Raw genomic sequence first — 21,147 nt, forward strand, 5'->3', positions numbered from 1 at the left:
AGAAAATTCCAGAGCTTAGGGCACAACTGCCAATGGTGGAATGTAACAATCCAGGATGTAAAAGAGGCCAAAATGGAGGAATCTGGGATCTCGGAGGACTGCAGGGCTGAAAGTGGGCACAGTCAAAGTCTTACAACACCAGGTTAAAGTCCAACAGGTTTGTTTCAAATCACTAGCTTTCAGAGCACTGCTCCTTTCTCATTCATCTGAGGAAGGAGCAGTGCTCTGAAAGCTAGTGGTTTGAAACAAACCTGTTGGACCTTAACCTGGTGTTCTAAAACTTCTTACTGCGCTCACCCCAGTCCAACGCCGGTATCTCCACATCAGGGCTGAAAGTGGTTATAGATTTACAAAGGCAGGGATAGGTTAGTAGACCAGGAGCCCACATAGGTCAGCAATCATAGGGGCTTATGTCTCATCAATCCCATTGCATGGGATATCTCAAAATCACAGAGAATGTTCCGACATCCCACATACATCACTGATTAAAAGAGAAGTACATTTCAAACTGGCATAATCTTGTTTTGTGTTGCAGATGTCACATCACATGGTACAGATATTGGACGGGACAGGTTCACAAAAAGAATGAAACTAGCATGAATATGAGATTGAATACGGAATGGGTTAAGACAATGGTGTGGGAGTCATGTTGGCTTGAAACGTTAACTCTATTTCTCCACAGATGCTGCTAGTTTTTCCAGCATTTTCTGTTTTTATTTCGGATACCTAGTATCCGCAGCATTTTGCTTTTATTATTATTATATTGGTGCATATTGGGTATGGTCTGGGATGGACATATTTATGCACAGAATGCATATGAGTATTGGATGTGTACAGGATGGATACTGTGTGGGGATAGATAGGTACAGGTATGGAAAACTGGGAATGGGATAGATATGGGATGGGGTGGCTAGGGATATGGGATATATACAGAATAGGGATGGGGTGGGTAGGGGATGGGTGGGAGGGGTATGGGGTCAAAATGGGATAGGGTGGAATGGGTAGGGGTATGGGATAGATACAAGATGGGTATGGGATGGGTAGGTAGGGGTATGGGGATGCTGTATCCTGAGCATCCATTTGTCCCATGGAGCGGCATTCCTGCAAATATGGAGGGGGTTGCCCCTGGCCTTCAGATCTACATGCCCCCTGTGTAATGGGTATGGGATGGGGTGGGTAGGGGTATGGGGTAAATACGGGATGGGTAGTGGAATGGGATAGCTACAGGATGTGGATGGGTTGGGTCTGGGATGGGATGGATAAGGGTATGGGAGATACGGATTGGGTATGAAATGGAGTGGGTAGTGGTATGAGATTGGGTGGGTAGAGGTATGGGATGGGGTGGGTAAGAGTGGGAGATATGGGTTGGTATGGAATGGGGTGGGTAGTGGTATGGTTTGGGGTGGGTGGGGTATCAGATGGGGAAGGTAGGGGTATGGGATGGGGTGGGTAAAGGTATGGGAGATACGAGCTGGGTATAGGATGGCATGGGTAAGAGTATGGGAGATTAGAGTTGGGTATAGGATAGGGTGCGTAGTGGTATAACATGGGTGGGTAGTGGTATGACATGGGGAAGGTAGGGGTATGGGATAGATATGGGTTGGGGATGGCGTCAGGGGGGTAGTGGTATGGGATAGGTACAGGATGGGGATGGGATGGGTCGGGGTATGGGGTGGCTATGAGATGGGGTGGGTTAGGGTATGGGGTGTGGTGGGTAGGGATATGGGAGATATGAGTTGGGTGTACGATGGAGTGGGTAGTGGTATGACATGGGTAGGCAGGGTATGGGATGGGGTGGGTTGGGATATGGGAGATACAAGTTGGGTATAAGATGGTGTGGGTAAGGGTATCGGAGGTACGAGTTGGTTATAGGATCGGGTGGGTAGCAGTATGACATGGGGTGGGTAGCAGTGTGGCAAGGGGTAGGTAGCGGTATGGCAAGGGGTGGGTAGCGGTATGACAAGGCGTGGGTAGTGGTATGGCAAGGGGTGGGTAGTGGTATGACATGGGGTGGGTAGCGGTATGACAAGGGGTGGGTAGCAGTATGGCAAGAGGTAGGTATCGGTATGGCAAGGGGTAGGTAGCGGTATTGCAAGGGGTGGGTAGCAGTATGGCAAAGGGTGGATAACGGTATGGCAAGGGGTAGATAGCGGTATGACATGGGGTGGGTAGCAGTATGGCAAGGGGTAGGTAGCGGTATGGCAAGTGTTGATAGCGGTATGGCAAGGGGTGGGTAGCAGTATAACATGGGGTGGGAAGCAGTATGGCAAGGAGTAGGTAACGGTATGGCAAGGGGTGGGTAGCAGTATGACAAGGGGTGGGTAGTGGTATGGCAAGGGGCAGGTAGCGGTATGACATGAGGTGGGTAGCAGTATGGCAAGGGGTATGTAGCGGTATGACATGGGGTGGGTAGCAGTATGGCAAGGGGTAGGTAGCGGTATGGCAAGGGGTGGGTAGCAGTATGACAAGGGGTGGGTAGTGGTATGGCAAGGGGTAGGTAGCGGTATGACATGGGGTGGGTAGCAGTATGGCAAGGGGTAGGTAGCGGTGTGACAAGGGATGGGTAGCGGTATGGCAAGGGGTGGGTAGCGGTATGACAAGGGATGGGTAGCGGTATGGCAATGGGTGGGTAGCAGTATGGCAAGGGGTGAGTAGCGGTATGACATGGGGTGGGTAGCAGTATGGCAAGGGGTGGGTAGCGGTATGACATGGGGTGGGTAGCAGTATGGCAAGGGGTGGGTAGCGGTATGGCAATGGGTGGGTAGCGGTATGGCAATGGGTGGGTAGCGGTATGGCAATGGGTGGGTAGCGGTATGGCAATGGGTGGGTAGCGGTATGGCAATGGGTGGGTAGCGGTATGACATGGGGTGGGTAGCAGTATGGCAAGGGGTGGGTAGCGGTATGGCAATGGGTGGGTAGCGGTATGGCAATGGGTGGGTAGCGGTATGAGAAGGAGACAGGAGAACCAGGATGAGTAAAATATCAGCCATGATTGAATGGCAGAGCAGACTCGTTTTAGTTGAGTGCCCTAATTCTGCTCCTCTGTCTTATGGTCTTATGGACATGGGATGGGCAGCGGTATGACATAGGGTGGGTATGGGAGATATGGGCTGGGTACACTGCACACCAAACTGTGAATGCCTATTTGCAAATAGTGCAAGTTACACCACCCATTCAGAGCTAACCAGTGAAGCTGATTGCTGCTTCGAACTCTGAATCCTCCAATCAGATCAGTCCCTTATTCAAACCCACAACAGCTGGACTTTTCCCTCTGAGATTCGATATACTCGTGGATTTGGAATTTCAGTTCGTTGGGTTGATTGGCAGACCTGTGTTTCAGCTCCCTGCAATGAGAGGAAGTTAGTTACCCAGTGCGTTTATTGCCCCATTACATACATGCCACCCCACCATCCAAGAAGTTCCCTCAGTTTCTGGGGTGCAGTTTCCATTGGCCCTTCCCAACCCATCAACCCATTTGTCTATTCTGAGTCCAGACAGTGTGAAAAGAGCAAATCCTCTGATGGATGCATCGCAACAGAGCCAGATCCTGCTCTTACCTGCAAACCTTTCAGCAATGCCCACTGAAGGAAAAAGCATACAAAGTGGCAAAGATTAGTGCGAGACTAGAGGACTGGGAAATCTTTAGGGGGCAACAGAAAGCTACTAAAAACGCTATAAAGAAGAGTAAGATAGATTATGAGAGTAAACTTGATCAGAATATAAAGACAGATAGTAAAAGTTTCTACAAATATATAAAACAAAAAAGAGTGGCTAAGGTAAATATTGGTCCTTCAGAGGATGAGAAGGGAGATTTAATAATGGGAGATGAGGAAATAGCTGAGGAACTGAACAGGTTTTTTGGGTCGGTCTTCACAGTGAAAGACACAAATAACATGCCAGTGACTGATAGAAATGAGGCTATGACAGGTGAGGACCTTGAGAGGATTGTTATCACTAAGTTATCATTAAGGAGGTAGTGATGGGCAAGCTAATGGGGCTAAAGGTAGACAAGTCTCCCGGCCCTGATGGAATGCATCCCAGAGTGCTAAAAGAGATGGCTAGGGAAATTGCAAATGCACTAGTGATAATTTACCAAAATTCACTAGACTCTGGGGTGGTCCTGGCGGATTGGAAATTAGCAAACGTGACACCACTGTTTAAAAAAGGAGGTAGGCAGAAAGCGGCTAATTATAGGCCAGTGAGCTTAACTTTGGTAGTAGGGAAGATGCTGGAATCTATCATCAAGGCAGAAATAGCGAGGCATCTGGATGGAAATTGTCCCATTGGGCAGATGCAGCATGGGTTCATAAAGGGCAGGTCATGCCTAACTAATTTAGTGGAATTTTTTGAGGACATTACCAGTGCGGTAGATAACAGGGAGCCAATGGATGTGGTATAACTGGATTTCCAGAAAGCCTTTGACAAGATGCCACACAAAAGGTTGCTGCATAAGATAAAGATGCATGGCATTAAGGGGAAAGTAGTAGCATGGATAGAGGATTGGTTAATTAATAGAAAGCAAAGAGTGGGGATTAATGGGTGTTTCTCTGGTTGGCAATCAGTAGCTAGTCCCTCAGGGATCAGTGTTGGCCCACAATTGTTCACAATTTACATAGATGATTTGGGGTTGGGGACCAAGGGCAATGTGTCCAAGTTTGCAGATGACACTAAGATGAGTGGTAAAGCAAAAAGTGCAGAGGATACTGGAAGTCTGCAGAGGGATTTGGATAGGCTAAGTGAATGGGCTAGGGTCTGGCAATGTTGACAAATGTGAGGTTATCTATTTTGGTAGGAATAACAGCAAAAAGGGATTATTATTTAAATGATAAAACATTAAAACATGCTGCTGTGCAGAGAGACCTGGGTGTGCTAGTGCATGAGTCGCAAAAAGTTGGTTTACAGGTGCAACAGGTGATTAAGTAAGCGAATGGAATTTTGTCCTTCATTGCTAGAGGGATGGAGTTTAAGATTAGGGAGATAATGCTGCAATTGTATAAGGTGTTAGTGAGGCCACACCTGGAGTATTGTGTTCGGTTTTGGTCTCCTTACTTGAGAAAGGACTGGCACTGGAGGGTGTGCAGAGGAGATTCACTAGGTTAATCCCAGATCTGAAGGGGTTGGATTACGAGGAGAGGCTGAGTAGACTGGGACTGTATGCGTTGGAATTTAGAAGGCTGAGGGATATAGAAAGATATAAAATTATCAAGGGAATAGATAGGATAGATGCGGGCAGGTTGTTTCCACTGGCTGGTGAAAGCAGAACTAGGGGGCATAGCCTCAAAATAAGGGGAAGTAGATTTATGACTGAGTTTAGGAGGAACTTCTTCACCCAAAGGGTTGTGAATCTATTGAATTCCTTGTCCAGTGAAGTAGTAGAGGCTCCTTCATTAAATGTTTTGAAGATAAAGATAGTTTTTTGAAGAATAAAGGGATTAAGGGTTATGGTGTTCGGGCCGGAAAGTGGAGCTGTGTCCACAAAAGATCAACCATGATCTCATTGAATGGCGGAGCAGGCTCGAGGGGCCAGATGGCCTACTCCTGCTCCTAGTTCTTATGTTCTTATGATTGTAGGAAGGAGTAGGAATGGAATGGGAACTTGAACACAACTTAAAGATAACCTTTTTCTCACAGCTTGTAACGACATTAGAAATTTTAAGGTGGTGAAGGGTTTATGGGACATTGGCATCTTCAATTCAAATCCCACTGAATTCAATCAACCTGATAACATATGGACTCGCACCAAGAAATGACCACAAAAGAAATCTGATGGGTCATCTTTTATAGAAGTGGACTCATTACCCCTCGTCCACATGCTCTGAATGCTGTCAGGGTTTGATACTGAATGTTGTCTTGGCAGTACCAATCCAAAATTAAATCAAATCAAAACGTACTTAGCCACAGCCAGGAAAGCCAGCTCCACGTTGATGCCAGTTTTGGCACTGGTCTCTATGAAAGGAACTCCATATTCCTGTAGATCAGATACAGGCATATTATTAGGGAAGGGTCATGACATGTTACTAACATGTTACTAACATCTCACACGCTTGTATGTGTTCTGGGCACTTGAAACACCACAGCTTACAAGGCTATGGACCAAGCGCTGGAAATGGGATTAGAATAGGTAAGTGTTTGATGGTCAGCACAGACATGATGGGCCAAAGGGCCTCTTTTTATGCTGTAAACCTCTAAGACTCTATGACTCCTGTGTAGATATCACACATTAGTGTCACTGTTTCCGGTTTGTGAAAGCACAGAATATATGAGAATAGAGGGGCTCATTGTATAACTGCACCAAGCATGGTGGGTACAGCATGACAGCATAACATCATACCTGTGTGTGAAGGTCCTGAAACCCATGTTTGTGGGTTTGCAATGTGAATCCAGAGATCAATGTACCCGATAATTAACAAACACGTATTTATAGAGTGCCTTTCACAACCTTGAGCCACCTCCAAGCTGGTTTAGCAGGGGACGGTATAGCTGGCTTGTAATGCAGAACAAGGCAGCAGCGCGGGCTCAATTCCCGTACTCGCCTCCCCGAACAGGCGACGGAATGTGGCGACTAGGGGCTTTTCACAGTAACTTCATTGAAGCCTACTTGTGACACTAAGCGACTATTATTGTTATTAAGCTCTTCACAGCCAGTGAAATAATTTGGATTGGATAGGATTGGATTGAATTTGTTTATTGTCACGTGTACCGAGGTACAGTGAAAAGTGTTTTTCTGCGAGCAGCTCAACAGATCATTAAATACATGGGAAGAAAGGGGAATAAAAGAAAATACATAATAGGGCAACACAATGTAACTACATAAGCACTGGCATCGGATGAAGCATACAGGGTGTAGTGTAAATGAGGTCAGACCATAAGAGGGTAATTTAGGAGTCTGGTGACAGTGGGGAAGAAGCTGTTTTTGAGTCTGTTCGTGCGTGTTCTCAGACTTCTGTATCTCCTGCCCGATGAAAGAAGTTGGAAGAGTGAGTAAGCCGGGTGGGAGGGGTCTTTGATTATGCTGCCCGCTTTCCCCAGGCAGCGGGAGGTGTAGATGGAGTCAATGGATGGGAGGCAGGTTCGTGTGATGGACTGGGCGGTGTTCACGACTCTCTGAAGTTTCTTGCGATCCTGGGCCGAGCAGTTGTCATACCAGGCTGTGACGCAGTCCAATAGGATGCTTTCTATGGTGCATCTGTAAAAGTTGGTAAGGGTTAATATGGACATGCCGAATTTCCTTAGTTTCCGGAGGAAGTATAGGCGCTGTTGTGCTTTCTTGGTGGTAGCGTCGACGTGGGTGGACCAGGACAGATTTTTTGAGATGTGCACCCCATGGAATTTGAAACTGCTAACCATCTCCACCTCGGCCCCGTTGATGCTGACAGGGGTGTGTACCCCAAATAATTTTGAAGTGCAGTCACTGTTGTGATGTGAGATAAATAGCAGCCAATTTCCACACAGCGGGATCCCACACACATCAATGTGATGAGGACGAGATAATATCTTATTGTTGCTGCTTGAGGCATAGATATTGGTGAGGACACTGGGAGAACCCAGTGTCCTCACTCATCCTCACTTAGGGCCATCCACATCCTTCTGCATCCCAAGAGGTCTGATGGGGGCTTCAGTTCAACATCATACCTGAGAGACGACTTTTCTGTCAGTGTAGTACTCTTTCATTCTGCACTTAGAACATAGAACATAGAACAATACAGTGCAGTACAGTCCCTTCGGCCCACGATGTTGCACCGAAACAAAAGCCATCTAACCTACACTATACCATTATCATCCATATGTTTATCCAATAAACTTTTAAATGCCCTCAATGTTGGCGAGTTCACTACTGTAGCAGGTAGGGCATTCCACGGCCTCACTACTCTTTGCGTAAAGAACCTACCTCTGACCTCTGTCCTATATCTATTACCCCTCAGTTTAAAGTTATGTCCCCTCGTGCCAGCCATTTCCATCCGCGGGAGAAGGCTCTCACTGTCCACCCTATCCAACCCCCTGATCATTTTGTATGCCTCTATTAAGTCTCCTCTTAACCTTCTTCTCTCCAACGAAAACAACCTCAAGTCCATCAGCCTCATAAGATTTTCCCTCCATACCAGTCAACATCCTGGTAAATCTCCTCTGCACCCACTCCAAAGCCTCCACGTCCTTCCTATAATGCGGTGACCAGAACTGTACGCAATACTCCAAATGCGGCCGTACCAGAGTTCTGTACAGCTGCAACATGACCTCCTGACTCCGGAACTCAATCCCTCTACCAATAAAGGCCAACACTCCACAGGCCTTCTTCACCACCCTATCAACCTGGGTGGCAACTTTCAGGGATCTATGTACATGGACACCTAGATCCCTCTGCTCATCCACACTTCCAAGAACTTTACCATTAGCCAAATATTCCGCATTCCTGTTATCCCTTCCAAAGTGAATCACCTCACACTTCTCTACATTAAACTCCATTTGCCACCTCTCAGCCCAGCTCTGCAGCTTATCTATATCCCTCTGTAACCTGCTACTTCCTTCCACACTATCGACAACACCACCGACTTTAGTATCGTCTGCAAATTTTCTCACCCACCCTTCTGCGCCTTCCTCTAGGTCATTGATAAAAATGACAAACTGCAACGGCCCCAGAACAGATCCTTGTGGTACTCCACTTGTGACTGAACTCCATTCTGAACATTTCCCATCAACCACCACCCTCTGTCTTTCAGCTAGCCAATTTCTGATCCACATCTCTAAATCACCCTCAATCCCCAGCCTCCGTATTTTCTGCAATAGCCTACCATGGGGAACCTTATCAAACGCTTTGCTGAAATCCATATACACCACATCAACTGCGCTACCCTCGTCTACCTGTTCAGTCACCTTCTCAAAGAACTCAATAAGGTTTGTGAGGCATGACCTACCCTTCACAAAGCCATGCTGACTATCCCTGATCATATTATTCCTATCTAGATGATTATAAATCTTGTCTCTTATAATCCCCTCCAAGACTTTACCCAGTACAGACGTGAGGCTCACCGGTCTATAGTTGCCGGGGTTGTCTCTGCTTCCCTTTTTGAACAAAGGGACCACATTTGCTATCCTCCAGTCCTCTGGCACTATTCCTGTAGCCAATGATGACATAAAAATCAAAGCCAAAGGTCCAGCAATCTCTTCCCTGGCCTCCCAGAGAATCCTAGGATAAATCCCATCAGGTCCCGGGGACTTATCTATTTTCAGCCTGTCCAGAATTGCCAACACCTCTTTCCTACGTACCTCAATGCCATCTAATCTATTTACCTGGAGCTCAGCATTCTCCTCCACAACATTATCTTTTTCCTGAGTGAATACTGACGAAAAATATTCATTTAGTATCTCGCCTATCTCTTCAGACTCTACACACAACTTCCCATCCCTGTCCTTGACTGGTCCTACTCTTTCCCTAGTCATTCGCTTATTCCTGACATACCTATAGAAAGCTTTTGGGTTTTCCTTGATCCTTCCTGCCAAATACTTCTCATGTCCCCTCCTTGCTCGTCTTAGCTCTCTCTTTAGATCCTTCCTCGCTACCTTGTAACTATCCATCGCCCTTGATTGTCAGCCTTGATTTTGCTGCCCAAGAGTGTAACTTTAACCCATAAACCTTTTCCTCAGATGAAAGAGTGCCACACATACGGCTGACACATGTCAATGTAATATTGTCAAAATAAGTTACTTAGTTAGAAATGCACGTCAGCTTACCCTGGCCAGTTTCTCGCCTTCTTCTCTCTTGATGGCTCTCTCACTGGTTATGTCGGCCTGCAACAGCAATGGATATTGAGGATTTCAACACAATATATATTTGGGATATAATTGATGAGTCAGGCTGGCAAGCTCAAGAGCTATGTGATAGTCAAGTGAATGATGGGCCATACCATGTCAGAGCTAACATGAAAACAGTGAAGAAGATGGAAAGTCAGAAAACTTTGGGAAATGGATTTCTAAATATTATTTTCATGTGATATTAAATACATATGGTAAATCTCCCCTCTCCATAGAGAATCATATTATTCCCAGCAGAGAGATGGTCACTGAATAGATTATATCATGATACACATGTCTTGGAGGACTGGAGATTGACGTACAGGAACTATGAATGTAGATGGAGGTACAGCCAATCTCAATGAGATATCGAGGTACAGACATTCTGAGTGAGAGATAATATAATCATATAATTTTTGTTTATAAACATTTTATTGTGGTATTTATGGTTTTATAACAACAGAAGAAACAATGTACATACAAATATAAACATAGTGCAAAAGCCGTCTTCCTCCCTCACAGGTCACACCTTTTCCAACTCCCTACTCTAAACTAAACGAACCCCCCTCCCCCCCCCCCCCCCCTCTGCTGAGGGTTAATTTTCCCCAAGGAAGTTGACGAACGGTTGCCACCTCAGGACGAACCCTAACATTGACCCTCTCCGGGCGAACTTGATTTTCTCCAGTCAGAGAAAGCTCGCCATGTCCGATAGCCATTGAGTCCTTGGGGGCTTTGAGTCCCTCCAAGTTAATAATATCAGTCTCCGGGCTACCAGGGTGGCAAAGACCAGAACGTCTGCCTCTTTGTCCTCCTGGACTCCCGGGTCTTCCGACACTCCGAAAATCGCCACCTCTGGACTCGGTGCCACCCTTGTTTTTAACACCTTGGACATGACGTCCGCAAACCCCTGCCAAAATCCCCTAAGCTTCGGGCATGCCCAGAACATGTGGACATGGTTCGCTGGCCCTCCCGCACACCTTGCGCACCTATCTTCTACCCCCAAAAACCTGGGCCACTGTCATGTGGGCCCGGTGAACGACCTTAAACTGTATCAGGCTGAGCCTGGCACATGTTGTGGACGCGTTGACTCTACTTAACGCGTCCGCCCAGAGACCGTCCTCTATCTCTCCTCCTAACTCCTCTTCCCATTTGTGTTTCAGCTCCTCAGTCTGCGTTTCCTCTGACCCCATGAGTTCCTTGTAAATGTCTGAAACCCTCCATTCTTCCACCCACATTCTGGAAACTACCCTGCCCTGTATCCCCCTTGGCGGTAGGAGCGGGAAGGTCGTGACCTGCCTGCGTAGGAAGTCCTGCGCCTGCAGGTACCTAAACTCATTCCCTCCTGTCAATTCAAATATCTCCTCCAACTTCCTCAGGCTGGGAAAGCTCCCCTCTGTGAACAGATCTCCCATCCTCTCGATCCCTGCTCTCTGCCATCTCCGGAACCCTCCACCTAGCCTCCCCAGGGCAAACCAGTGATTATTGCAGATTGGCGACCAGACCGATGCTCCCTCTGCTCCCACATGTCTCCTCCATTGCCTCCAGACTCTCAGGGCCGCTACCACCACGGGGCTGGTGAAGTAACGTGCCGGCGGGAATGACAGAGGCGCTGTTAACAATGCCCCAAAACTAGTGCCCTTGCATGATGCCGCATCCACATTCTGAGTGAGAGATTGAGGTACAGACATTCTGAGTGAGAAATTGAGGTACTGACATTCTGAGTGAGCGATTGCGATACAGACATTCTGAGTGAGAGATTGAGGTACAGACATTGTGAGTGAGAAATTGAGGTACAGACATTCTGAGTGAGAAATTGAGGTACTGACATTCTGAGTGAGAGATTGCGATACAGACATTCTGAGTGAGAGATTGAGGTACAGACATTGTGAGTGAGACATTGAGGTACAGTCTTTCTGAGTTAGAAATTGAGGTACGGACATTCTGAGTGAGAGATTGAGGTGCCGACATTCTGATTGAGAGATTGAGGTACAGACATTCTGAGTGAGAGATTAAGGTGCTGACATTCTGAATGAGAGATTGAGGTGCCGACATTCTGAGTGAGAGATTGAGGTACAGACAGTCTGAGTAAGGAATTGAGGTACAGACATTCTGAGTGAGAGATTGAGGTGCCGACATTCTGAGTGAAAGATTGAGTTACAGACATTCTCAATGAGAGATTGAGGTATAGACATTCTGAGTGAGAAATTGGGGTACAGACATTCTGAGTGAGAGATTGATGTACAGACATTCTGAGTGAGAGATTGAGGTACAGACATTCTGAGTGAGAGATTGATGTACAGACATCCTGAGTGAGAAATTGAGGTACGGGCATTCTGAGTGAGAGATTGAGGTGCCGACATTCTGAGTGAGAGATTGAGGTACAGACATTCTGAGTGAGAGATGAAGGTGCTGACATTCTGAATGAGAGATTGAGGTGCCGACATTCTGAGTGAGAGATTGAGGTACAGACAGTCTGTTCTGAGTGAGAGATTGAGGTACAGACATTGTGAGTGAGAGATTGAGGTCCAGACATTCTGAGTTAGAAATTGAGGTACAGACATTCTGAGTGAGAGATTGAGGTGCCGACATTCTGAGTTAAAGTTTAAGGTACAGATATTCTGAGTGAGAGATTGAGGTACAGACATTCTTCGTGAAAGATTGGGGGACAGACATTCTGAGTGAGAAATTGAGGTGCAGACATTCTGAGTGAGAAATTGAGGTACAGACATTCTGAGTGAGAAATTGAGGTACAGACATTCTGAGTGAGAAATTGATGTACAGACATTCTGAGTGAGAAATAGAGGTACAAACATTCTGAGTGAGAAATTGAGGGACAGACATTCTGAGTGAGAAATTGAGGTACGGGCATTCTGAGTGAGAGATTAAGGTGCCGACATTCTGAGTGAGAGATTGAGGTACAGACATTCTGAGTGAGAGATTAAGGTGCTGACATTCTGAATGAGAGATTGAGGTGCCGACATCCTGAGTGAGAGATTGAGGTACAGACAGTCTGAGCAAGGAATTGAGGTACAGACATTCTGAGTGAGAGATTGAGGTGCCGACATTCTGAGTGAACGTTTGAGGTACAGATATTCTGAGTGAGAGATTGAGGTACAGACATTCTTCGTGAGTGATTGGGGGACAGACATTCTGAGTGAGAAATTGAGGTGCAGACATTCTGAGTGAGAAATTGAGGTACAGACGTTCTGAGTGAGAAATTGAGGTACAGACATTCTGAGTGAAAAATTGAGGTACAGACATTCTGAGTGAGAGATTGAGTTACACACCTTCTCAATGCGAGATTGAGGTTAAGACATGCTGAGTGGGAAATTGAGGTACTGATACTCTCAATGAGAGATTTGAGTTACACTCATTCTCAATGAGAGATTGAGGTATAGACATTCTGAGTGAGAAATTGAGGTACTGACATTCTGAGTGAGAGATTGCGATACAGACATTCTGAGTGAGAGATTGAGGTACAGACATTGTGAGTGAGAGATTGAGGTCCAGACATTCTGAGTTAGAAATTGAGGTACAGACATTCTGAGTGAGAGATTAATGTGCCAACATTCTGAGTGTGAGACTGAGGTACAGACATTCTGAGTGAGAGATTGAGGTACAGACATTCTGAGTGAGAGATTGAGGTACAGACATTCTGAGTGAGAGATTGAGGTACAGACATTCTGAGTGAGAGATTGAGGTACAGACATTCTGAGTTAGAAATTGAGGTACTGACATCCTGAGTGAGAGATTGCGATACAGACATTCTGAGTGAGAGATTGAGGTACAGACATTGTGAGTGAGAAATTGAGTTACACACATTCTGCGTGAGAAATTGAGGTACTGACATTCTGAGTGAGAGATTGCGATACAGACATTCTGAGTGAGAGATTGAGGTACAGACATTGTGAGTGAGAGATTGAGGTCCAGACATTCTGAGTTAGAAATTGAGGTACAGACATTCTGAGTGAGAGATTGAGGTGCCGACATTCTGAGTGAGAGATTGAGGTACAGACATTCTGAGTGCGAAATTGAGGTACTGGCATTCTGAGTGAGAGATTGAGGTGCCGACATTCTGAGTGAGAGATTGAGGTACAGACATTCTGAGTGAGAGATTAAGGTGCTGACATTCTGAATGAGAGATTGAGGTGCCGACATTCTGAGTGAGAGATTGAGGTACAGACAGTCTGAGTAAGGAATTGAGGTACAGACATTCTGAGTGAGAGATTGAGGTGCCGACATTGTGAGTGAAAGATTGAGGTACAGACATTCTGAGTGAGAGATTAAGGTGCTGACATTATGAATGAGAGATTGAGGTGCCGACATTCTGAGTGAGAGATTGAGGTACAGACAGTCTGAGTAAGGAATTGAGGTACAGACATTCTGAGTGAGAGATTGAGGTGCCGACATTCTGAGTGAAAGATTGAGGTACAGACATTCTGAGTGAGAGATTGAGGTACAGACATTCTTCGTGAGAGATTAGGGGACAGACATTCTGAGTGAGAAATTGAGGTGCAGACATTCTGAGTGAGAAATTGAGGTACAGACATTCTGAGTGAGAAATTGAGGTACAGACATTCTGTGTGAGAAATTGAGGTACACACATTCTGAGTGAGAAATTGAGGTACTGACATTCTGAGTGAGAGATTGCGATACAGACATTCTGAGTGAGAGATTGAGGTACAGACATTGTGAGTGAGAGATTGAGGTCCAGACATTCTGAGTTAGAAATTGAGGTACAGACATTCTGAGTGAGAAATTGAGGTACGGGCATTCTGAGTGAGAGATTGAGGTGCCGACATTCTGAGTGAGAGATTGAGGTACAGACATTCTGAGTGAGAGATGAAGGTGCTGACATTCTGAATGAGAGATTGAGGTGCCGACATTCTGAGTGAGAGATTGAGGTACAGACAGTCTGTTCTGAGTGAGAGATTGAGGTACAGACATTGTGAGTGAGAGATTGAGGTCCAGACATTCTGAGTTAGAAATTGAGGTACAGACATTCTGAGTGAGAGATTGAGCTGCCGACATTCTGAGTTAAAGTTTGAGGTACAGATATTCTGAGTGAGAGATTGAGGTACAGACATTCTTCGTGAAAGATTGGGGGACAGACATTCTGAGTGAGAAATTGAGGTGGAGACATTCTGAGTGAGAAATTGAGGTACAGACATTCTGAGTGAGAAATTGAGGTACAGACATTCTGAGTGAGAAATTGAGGTACAGACATTCTGAGTGAGAAATAGAGGTACAAACATTCTGAGTGAGAAATTGAGGGACAGCCATTCTGAGTGAGAAATTGAGGTACGGGCATTCTGAGTGAGAGATTAAGGTGCCGACATTCTGAGTGAGAGATTGAGGTACAGACATTCTGAGTGAGAAATTAAGGTGCTGACATTCTGAATGAGAGATTGAAGTGCCGACATCCTGACTGAGAGGCTGAGGTACAGACATTCTGAGTGAGAGATTGAGGTGCCGACATTCTGAGTGAGAGATTGAGGTACAGACATTCTGAGTGAGAGATTGAGGTACAGACATTCTGAGTGAGAAATTGAGGTACAGACATTCGGAGTAAGAGATTGAGGTACAGACATTACGAGTGAGAGATTGAGGTACAGACATTCTTCGTGACAGATTGGGGGACAGCCATTCTGAGTGAGAGATTGAGGTACAGACATTCTGACTGAGAGATTGAGGTACAGACATTCTGAGTGAGAGATTGACAGGCCGATATTCTGAGTGAGAGATTGAGGTACAGACATTCTGACTGAGAGATTGAGGTACAGACTTTCTGAGTGAGAAATTGAGGTACAGACATTACGAGTGAGAGATTGAGGTACAGACATTCTTCGTGAGAGATTGGGGGACAGCCATTCTGACTGAGAGATTGAGGTGCCGACATTCTGAGTGAGAGATTGAGGTACAGACATTCTGAGTGAGAGATTGAGGTACAGACATTCTGAGTGAGAAATTGAGGTACAGACATTCTGAGTGAGAGATTGAGGTGCCGACATTCTGAGTGAAAGATTGAGTTACAGACATTCTCAATGAGAGATTGAGGTATAGACATTCTGAGTGAGAAATTGGGGTACAGACATTCTGAGTGAGAGATTGATGTACAGACATTCTGAGTGAGAGATTGAGGTACAGACATTCTGAGTGAGAGATTGATGTACAGACATCCTGAGTGAGAAATTGAGGTACAGACATTCCGAGTGAGAAATTGAGGTACAGACATTCTGAGTGAGAGATTGAGGTACAGACGTTCTGAGTGAGAAATTGAGGTACAGACATTGAGTGAAAAATTGAGGTACAGACATTCTGAGTGAGAAATAGAGGTACAAACATTCTGAGTGAGAGATTGAGTTACACACCTTCTCAATGCGAGATTGAGGTTAAGACATGCTGAGTGGGAAATTGAGGTACTGATATTCTCAATGAGAGATTTGAGTTACACTCATTCTCAATGAGAGATTGAGGTATAGACATTCTGAGTGAGAAATTGAGGTACTGACATTCTGAGTGAGAGATTGCGATACAGACATTCTGAGTGAGAGATTGAGGTACAGACATTGTGAGTGAGAGATTGAGGTCCAGACATTCTGTGTTAGAAATTGAGGTACACACATTCTGAGTGAGAGATTGATGTGCCAACATTCTGAGTGTGAGACTGAGGTACAGACATTCTGAGTGAGAGATTGAGGTACAGACATTCTGAGTGAGAGATTGAGGTACAGACATTCTGAGTGAGAGATTGAGGTACAGACATTCTGAGTTAGAAATTGAGGTACTGACATCCTGAGTGAGAGATTGCGATACAGACATTCTGAGTGAGAGATTGAGGTACAGACATTGTGAGTGAGAAATTGAGTTACACACATTCTGCGTGAGAAATTGAGGTACTGACATTCTGAGTGAGAGATTGCGATAGAGACATTCTGAGTGAGAGATTGAGGTACAGACATTGTGAGTGAGAGATTGAGGTCCAGACATTCTGAGTTAGAAATTGAGGTACAGACATTCTGAGTGAAAGATTGAGGTGCCGACATTCTGAGTGAGAGATTGAGGTACAGACATTCTGAGTGCGAAATTGAGGTACTGGCATTCTGAGTGAGAGATTGAGGTGCCGACATTCTGAGTGAGAGATTGAGGTACAGACATTCTGAGTGAGAGATTAAGGTGCTGACATTCTGAATGAGAGATTGAGGTGCCGACATTCTGAGTGAGAGATTGAGGTACAGACAGTCTGAGTAAGGAATTGAGGTACAGACATTCTGAGTGAGAGATTGAGGTGCCGACATTGTGAGTGAAAGATTGAGGTACAGACATTCTGAGTGAGAGATTGAGGTACAGACATTCTTCGTGAGAGATTAGGGGACAGACATTCTGAGTGAGAGATTGAGGTACACACCTTCTCAATGCGAGATTGAGGTTAAGACATGCTGAGTGGGAAATTGAGGTACTGATCTTCTCAATGAGAGATTTGAGTTACACTCATCCTCAATGAGAGATTGAGGTATAGACATTCTGAGTGAGAAATTGAGTTTCAGACATTCTGAGTGAGAGATTGAGGTACAGACATTCTGAGTGAGAAATTGAGGTACAGACATTCTGAGTGAGAAATTGAGGTACAGACATTCTGAGTTAGAAATTGAGGTGCAAACATTCTGAGTGAGAGATTGAGGTGCCGACATCCTGAGTGAGAGATTGAGGTACAGACAGTCTGAGTAAGGAATTGAGGTACAGACATTCTGAGTGAGAGATTGAGGTGCCGACATTCTGAGTGAACGTTTGAGGGACAGATATTCTGAGTGAGAGATTGAGGTACAGACATTCTTCGTGAGAGATTGGGGGACAGACATTCTGAGTGAGAAATTGAGGTGCCGACATTCTGAGTGAGAAATTGAGGTACAGACATTCTGAGTTAGAAATTGAGGTGCAAACATTCTGAGTGAGAGATTGAGGTGCCGACATTCTGAGTGAGAGATTGAGGAACAGACATTCTGAGTGAGAAAAAGAGGTACAGACATTCTGAGTGAGAGATTGATGTGCCAACATTCTGAGTGAGAGACTGAGGTACAGACATTCTGAGTGAGAGATTGAGGTGCTGACATTCTGAGTGAGAGATTGAGGTACAGACATTCTGAGTGAGAGATTGAGGTACAGACATTCTGAGTGAGAAATTGAGGTACTGACATTCTGAGTGAGCGATTGCGATACAGACATTCTGAGTGAGAGATTGAGGTACAGACATTGTGAGTGAGAAATTGAGGTACAGACATTCTGAGTGAGAAATTGAGGTACTGACATTCTGAGTGAGAGATTGCGATACAGACATTCTGAGTGAGAGATTGAGGTACAGACATTGTGAGTGAGACATTGAGGTACAGTCTTTCTGAGTTAGAAATTGAGGTACGGACATTCTGAGTGAGAGATTGAGGTGCCGACATTCTGATTGAGAGATTGAGGTACAGACATTCTGAGTGAAAAATTGAGGTATGGGCATTCTGAGTGAGAGATTGAGGTGCCGACATTCTGAGTGAGAGATTGAGGTACAGACATTCTGAGTGAGAGATTAAGGTGCTGACATTCTGAATGAGAGATTGAGGTGCCGACATTCTGAGTGAGAGATTGAGGTACAGACAGTCTGAGTAAGGAATTGAGGTACAGACATTCTGAGTGAGAGATTGAGGTGCCGACATTCTGAGTGAAAGATTGAGTTACAGACATTCTCAATGAGAGATTGAGGTATAGACATTCTGAGTGAGAAATTGGGGTACAGACATTCTGAGTGAGAGATTGATGTACAGACATTCTGAGTGAGAGATTGATGTACAGACATCCTGAGTGAGAAATTGAGGTACAGACATTCTGAGTGAGAAATTGAGGTACAGACATTCAGAGTGAGAAATTGAGGTACAGACATTCTGAGTGAGAGATTGAGGTACAGACATTCTCAGTGGGAGATTGATGTGCCGAGATTCTGAGTGAGAGATTGAGGGACAGACATTCTGACTGAGAGATTGAGGTACAGACATTCTGAGTGAGAGATTGATTGGCCGATATTCTGAGTGAGAGATTGAGGTACAGACATTCTAAGTGAGAAATTGAGGTACAGACATTCTGAGTGAGAAATTGGGGTGCAAACATTCTGAGTGAGAGATTGAGTTGCCGACATTCTGAGTGAGCGATTTAGGTACAGACATTCTGAGTGAGAGATTGAGGTGCCGACATTCTGAGCGAGATATTGAGGTACAGACATTCTGAGTGAGAGATTGAGGTACAGACATTCTGAGTGAGAAATTGAGGTACTGATATTCTGAGTGAGAGATTGCGATACAGACATTCTGAGTGAGAGATTGAGGTACAGACATTGTGAGTGAGACATTGAGGTACAGTCTTTCTGAGTTAGAAATTGAGGTACGGACATTCTGAGTGAGAGATTGAGGTGCCGACATTCTGATTGAGAGATTGAGGTACAGACATTCTGAGTGAGAGATTAAGGTGCTGACATTCTGAATGAGAGATTGAGGTGCCGACATTCTGAGTGAGAGATTGAGGTACAGACAGTCTGAGTAAGGAATTGAGGTACAGACATTCTGAGTGAGAGATTGAGGTGCCGACATTCTGAGTGAAAGATTGAGTTACAGACATTCTCAATGAGAGATTGAGGTATAGACATTCTGAGTGAGAAATTGGGGTACAGACATTCTGAGTGAGAGATTGATGTACAGACATTCTGAGTGAGAGATTGAGGTACAGACATTCTGAGTGAGAGATTGATGTACAGACATCCTGAGTGAGAAATTGAGGTACGGGCATTCTGAGTGAGAGATTGAGGTGCCGACATTCTGAGTGAGAGATTGAGGTACAGACATTCTGAGTGAGAGATGAAGGTGCTGACATTCTGAATGAGAGATTGAGGTGCCGACATTCTGAGTGAGAGATTGAGGTACAGACAGTCTGTTCTGAGTGAGAGATTGAGGTACAGACATTGTGAGTGAGAGATTGAGGTCCAGACATTCTGAGTTAGAAATTGAGGTACAGACATTCTGAGTGAGAGATTGAGGTGCCGACATTCTGAGTTAAAGTTTAAGGTACAGATATTCTGAGTGAGAGATTGAGGTACAGACATTCTTCGTGAAAGATTGGGGGACAGACATTCTGAGTGAGAAATTGAGGTGCAGACATTCTGAGTGAGAAATTGAGGTACAGACATTCTGAGTGAGAAATAGAGGTACAAACATTCTGAGTGAGAAATTGAGGGACAGACATTCTGAGTGAGAAATTGAGGTACGGGCATTCTGAGTGAGAGATTAAGGTGCCGACATTCTGAGTGAGAGATTGAGGTACAGACATTCTGAGTGAGAGATTAAGGTGCTGACATTCTGAATGAGAGATTGAGGTGCCGACATCCTGAGTGAGAGATTGAGGTACAGACAGTCTGAGCAAGGAATTGAGGTACAGACATTCTGAGTGAGAGATTGAGGTGCCGACATTCTGAGTGAACGTTTGAGGTACAGATATTCTGAGTGAGAGATTGAGGTACAGACATTCTTCGTGAGTGATTGGGGGACAGACATTCTGAGTGAGAAATTGAGGTGCAGACATTCTGAGTGAGAAATTGAGGTACAGACGTTCTGAGTGAGAAATTGAGGTACAGACATTCTGAGTGAAAAATTGAGGTACAGACATTCTGAGTGAGAAATAGAGGTACAAACATTCTGAGTGAGAGATTGAGTTACACACCTTCTCAATGCGAGATTGAGGTTAAGACATGCTGAGTGGGAAATTGAGGTACTGATACTCTCAATGAGAGATTTGAGTTACACTCATTCTCAATGAGAGATTGAGGTATAGACATTCTGAGTGAGAAATTGAGGTACTGACATTCTGAGTGAGAGATTGCGATACAGACATTCTGAGTGAGAGATTGAGGTACAGACATTGTGAGTGAGAGATTGAGGTCCAGACATTCTGAGTTAGAAATTGAGGTACAGACATTCTGAGTGAGAGATTAATGTGCCAACATTCTGAGTGTGAGACTGAGGTACAGACATTCTGAGTGAGAGATTGAGGTACAGACATTCTGAGTGAGAGATTGAGGTACAGACATTCTGAGTGAGAGATTGAGGTGCAGAGATTCTGAGTGAGAGATTGAGGTACAGACATTCTGAGTTAGAAATTGAGGTACTGACATCCTGAGTGAGAGATTGCGATACAGACATTCTGAGTGAGAGATTGAGGTACAGACATTGTGAGTGAGAAATTGAGTTACACACATTCTGCGTGAGAAATTGAGGTACTGACATTCTGAGTGAGAGATTGCGATACAGACATTCTGAGTGAGAGATTGAGGTACAG

General features: G+C 45.0%; 1 protein-coding gene across 6 annotated transcripts in view; it reads right to left on the bottom strand.

Annotated features, from left to right (window-relative positions):
• Nucleotides 1–248: 248 nt before the first annotated feature.
• The window catches only part of LOC140395325 (ras-related protein Rab-37-like), an 844,903-nt gene continuing 824,004 nt past the window's right edge, over nt 249–21,147 (bottom strand). For all 6 annotated transcript variants that reach the window (XM_072482951.1, XM_072482952.1, XM_072482949.1 and 3 more), the window contains 3 exons: nt 9,727–9,783; nt 5,892–5,968; nt 249–3,344 (listed from right to left, as the gene is read on the bottom strand). In XM_072482951.1, coding sequence (XP_072339052.1) covers nt 3,239–3,344; nt 5,892–5,968; nt 9,727–9,783 — 240 coding nt within the window. In that variant the 3' untranslated portion in view covers nt 249–3,238. The remainder of the gene's footprint in view (nt 3,345–5,891; nt 5,969–9,726; nt 9,784–21,147) is intronic.

The sequence above is a fragment of the Scyliorhinus torazame genome, chromosome 18 (assembly GCF_047496885.1).
Source record: "Scyliorhinus torazame isolate Kashiwa2021f chromosome 18, sScyTor2.1, whole genome shotgun sequence".
NCBI classification, from domain to species: domain Eukaryota; kingdom Metazoa; phylum Chordata; class Chondrichthyes; order Carcharhiniformes; family Scyliorhinidae; genus Scyliorhinus; species Scyliorhinus torazame.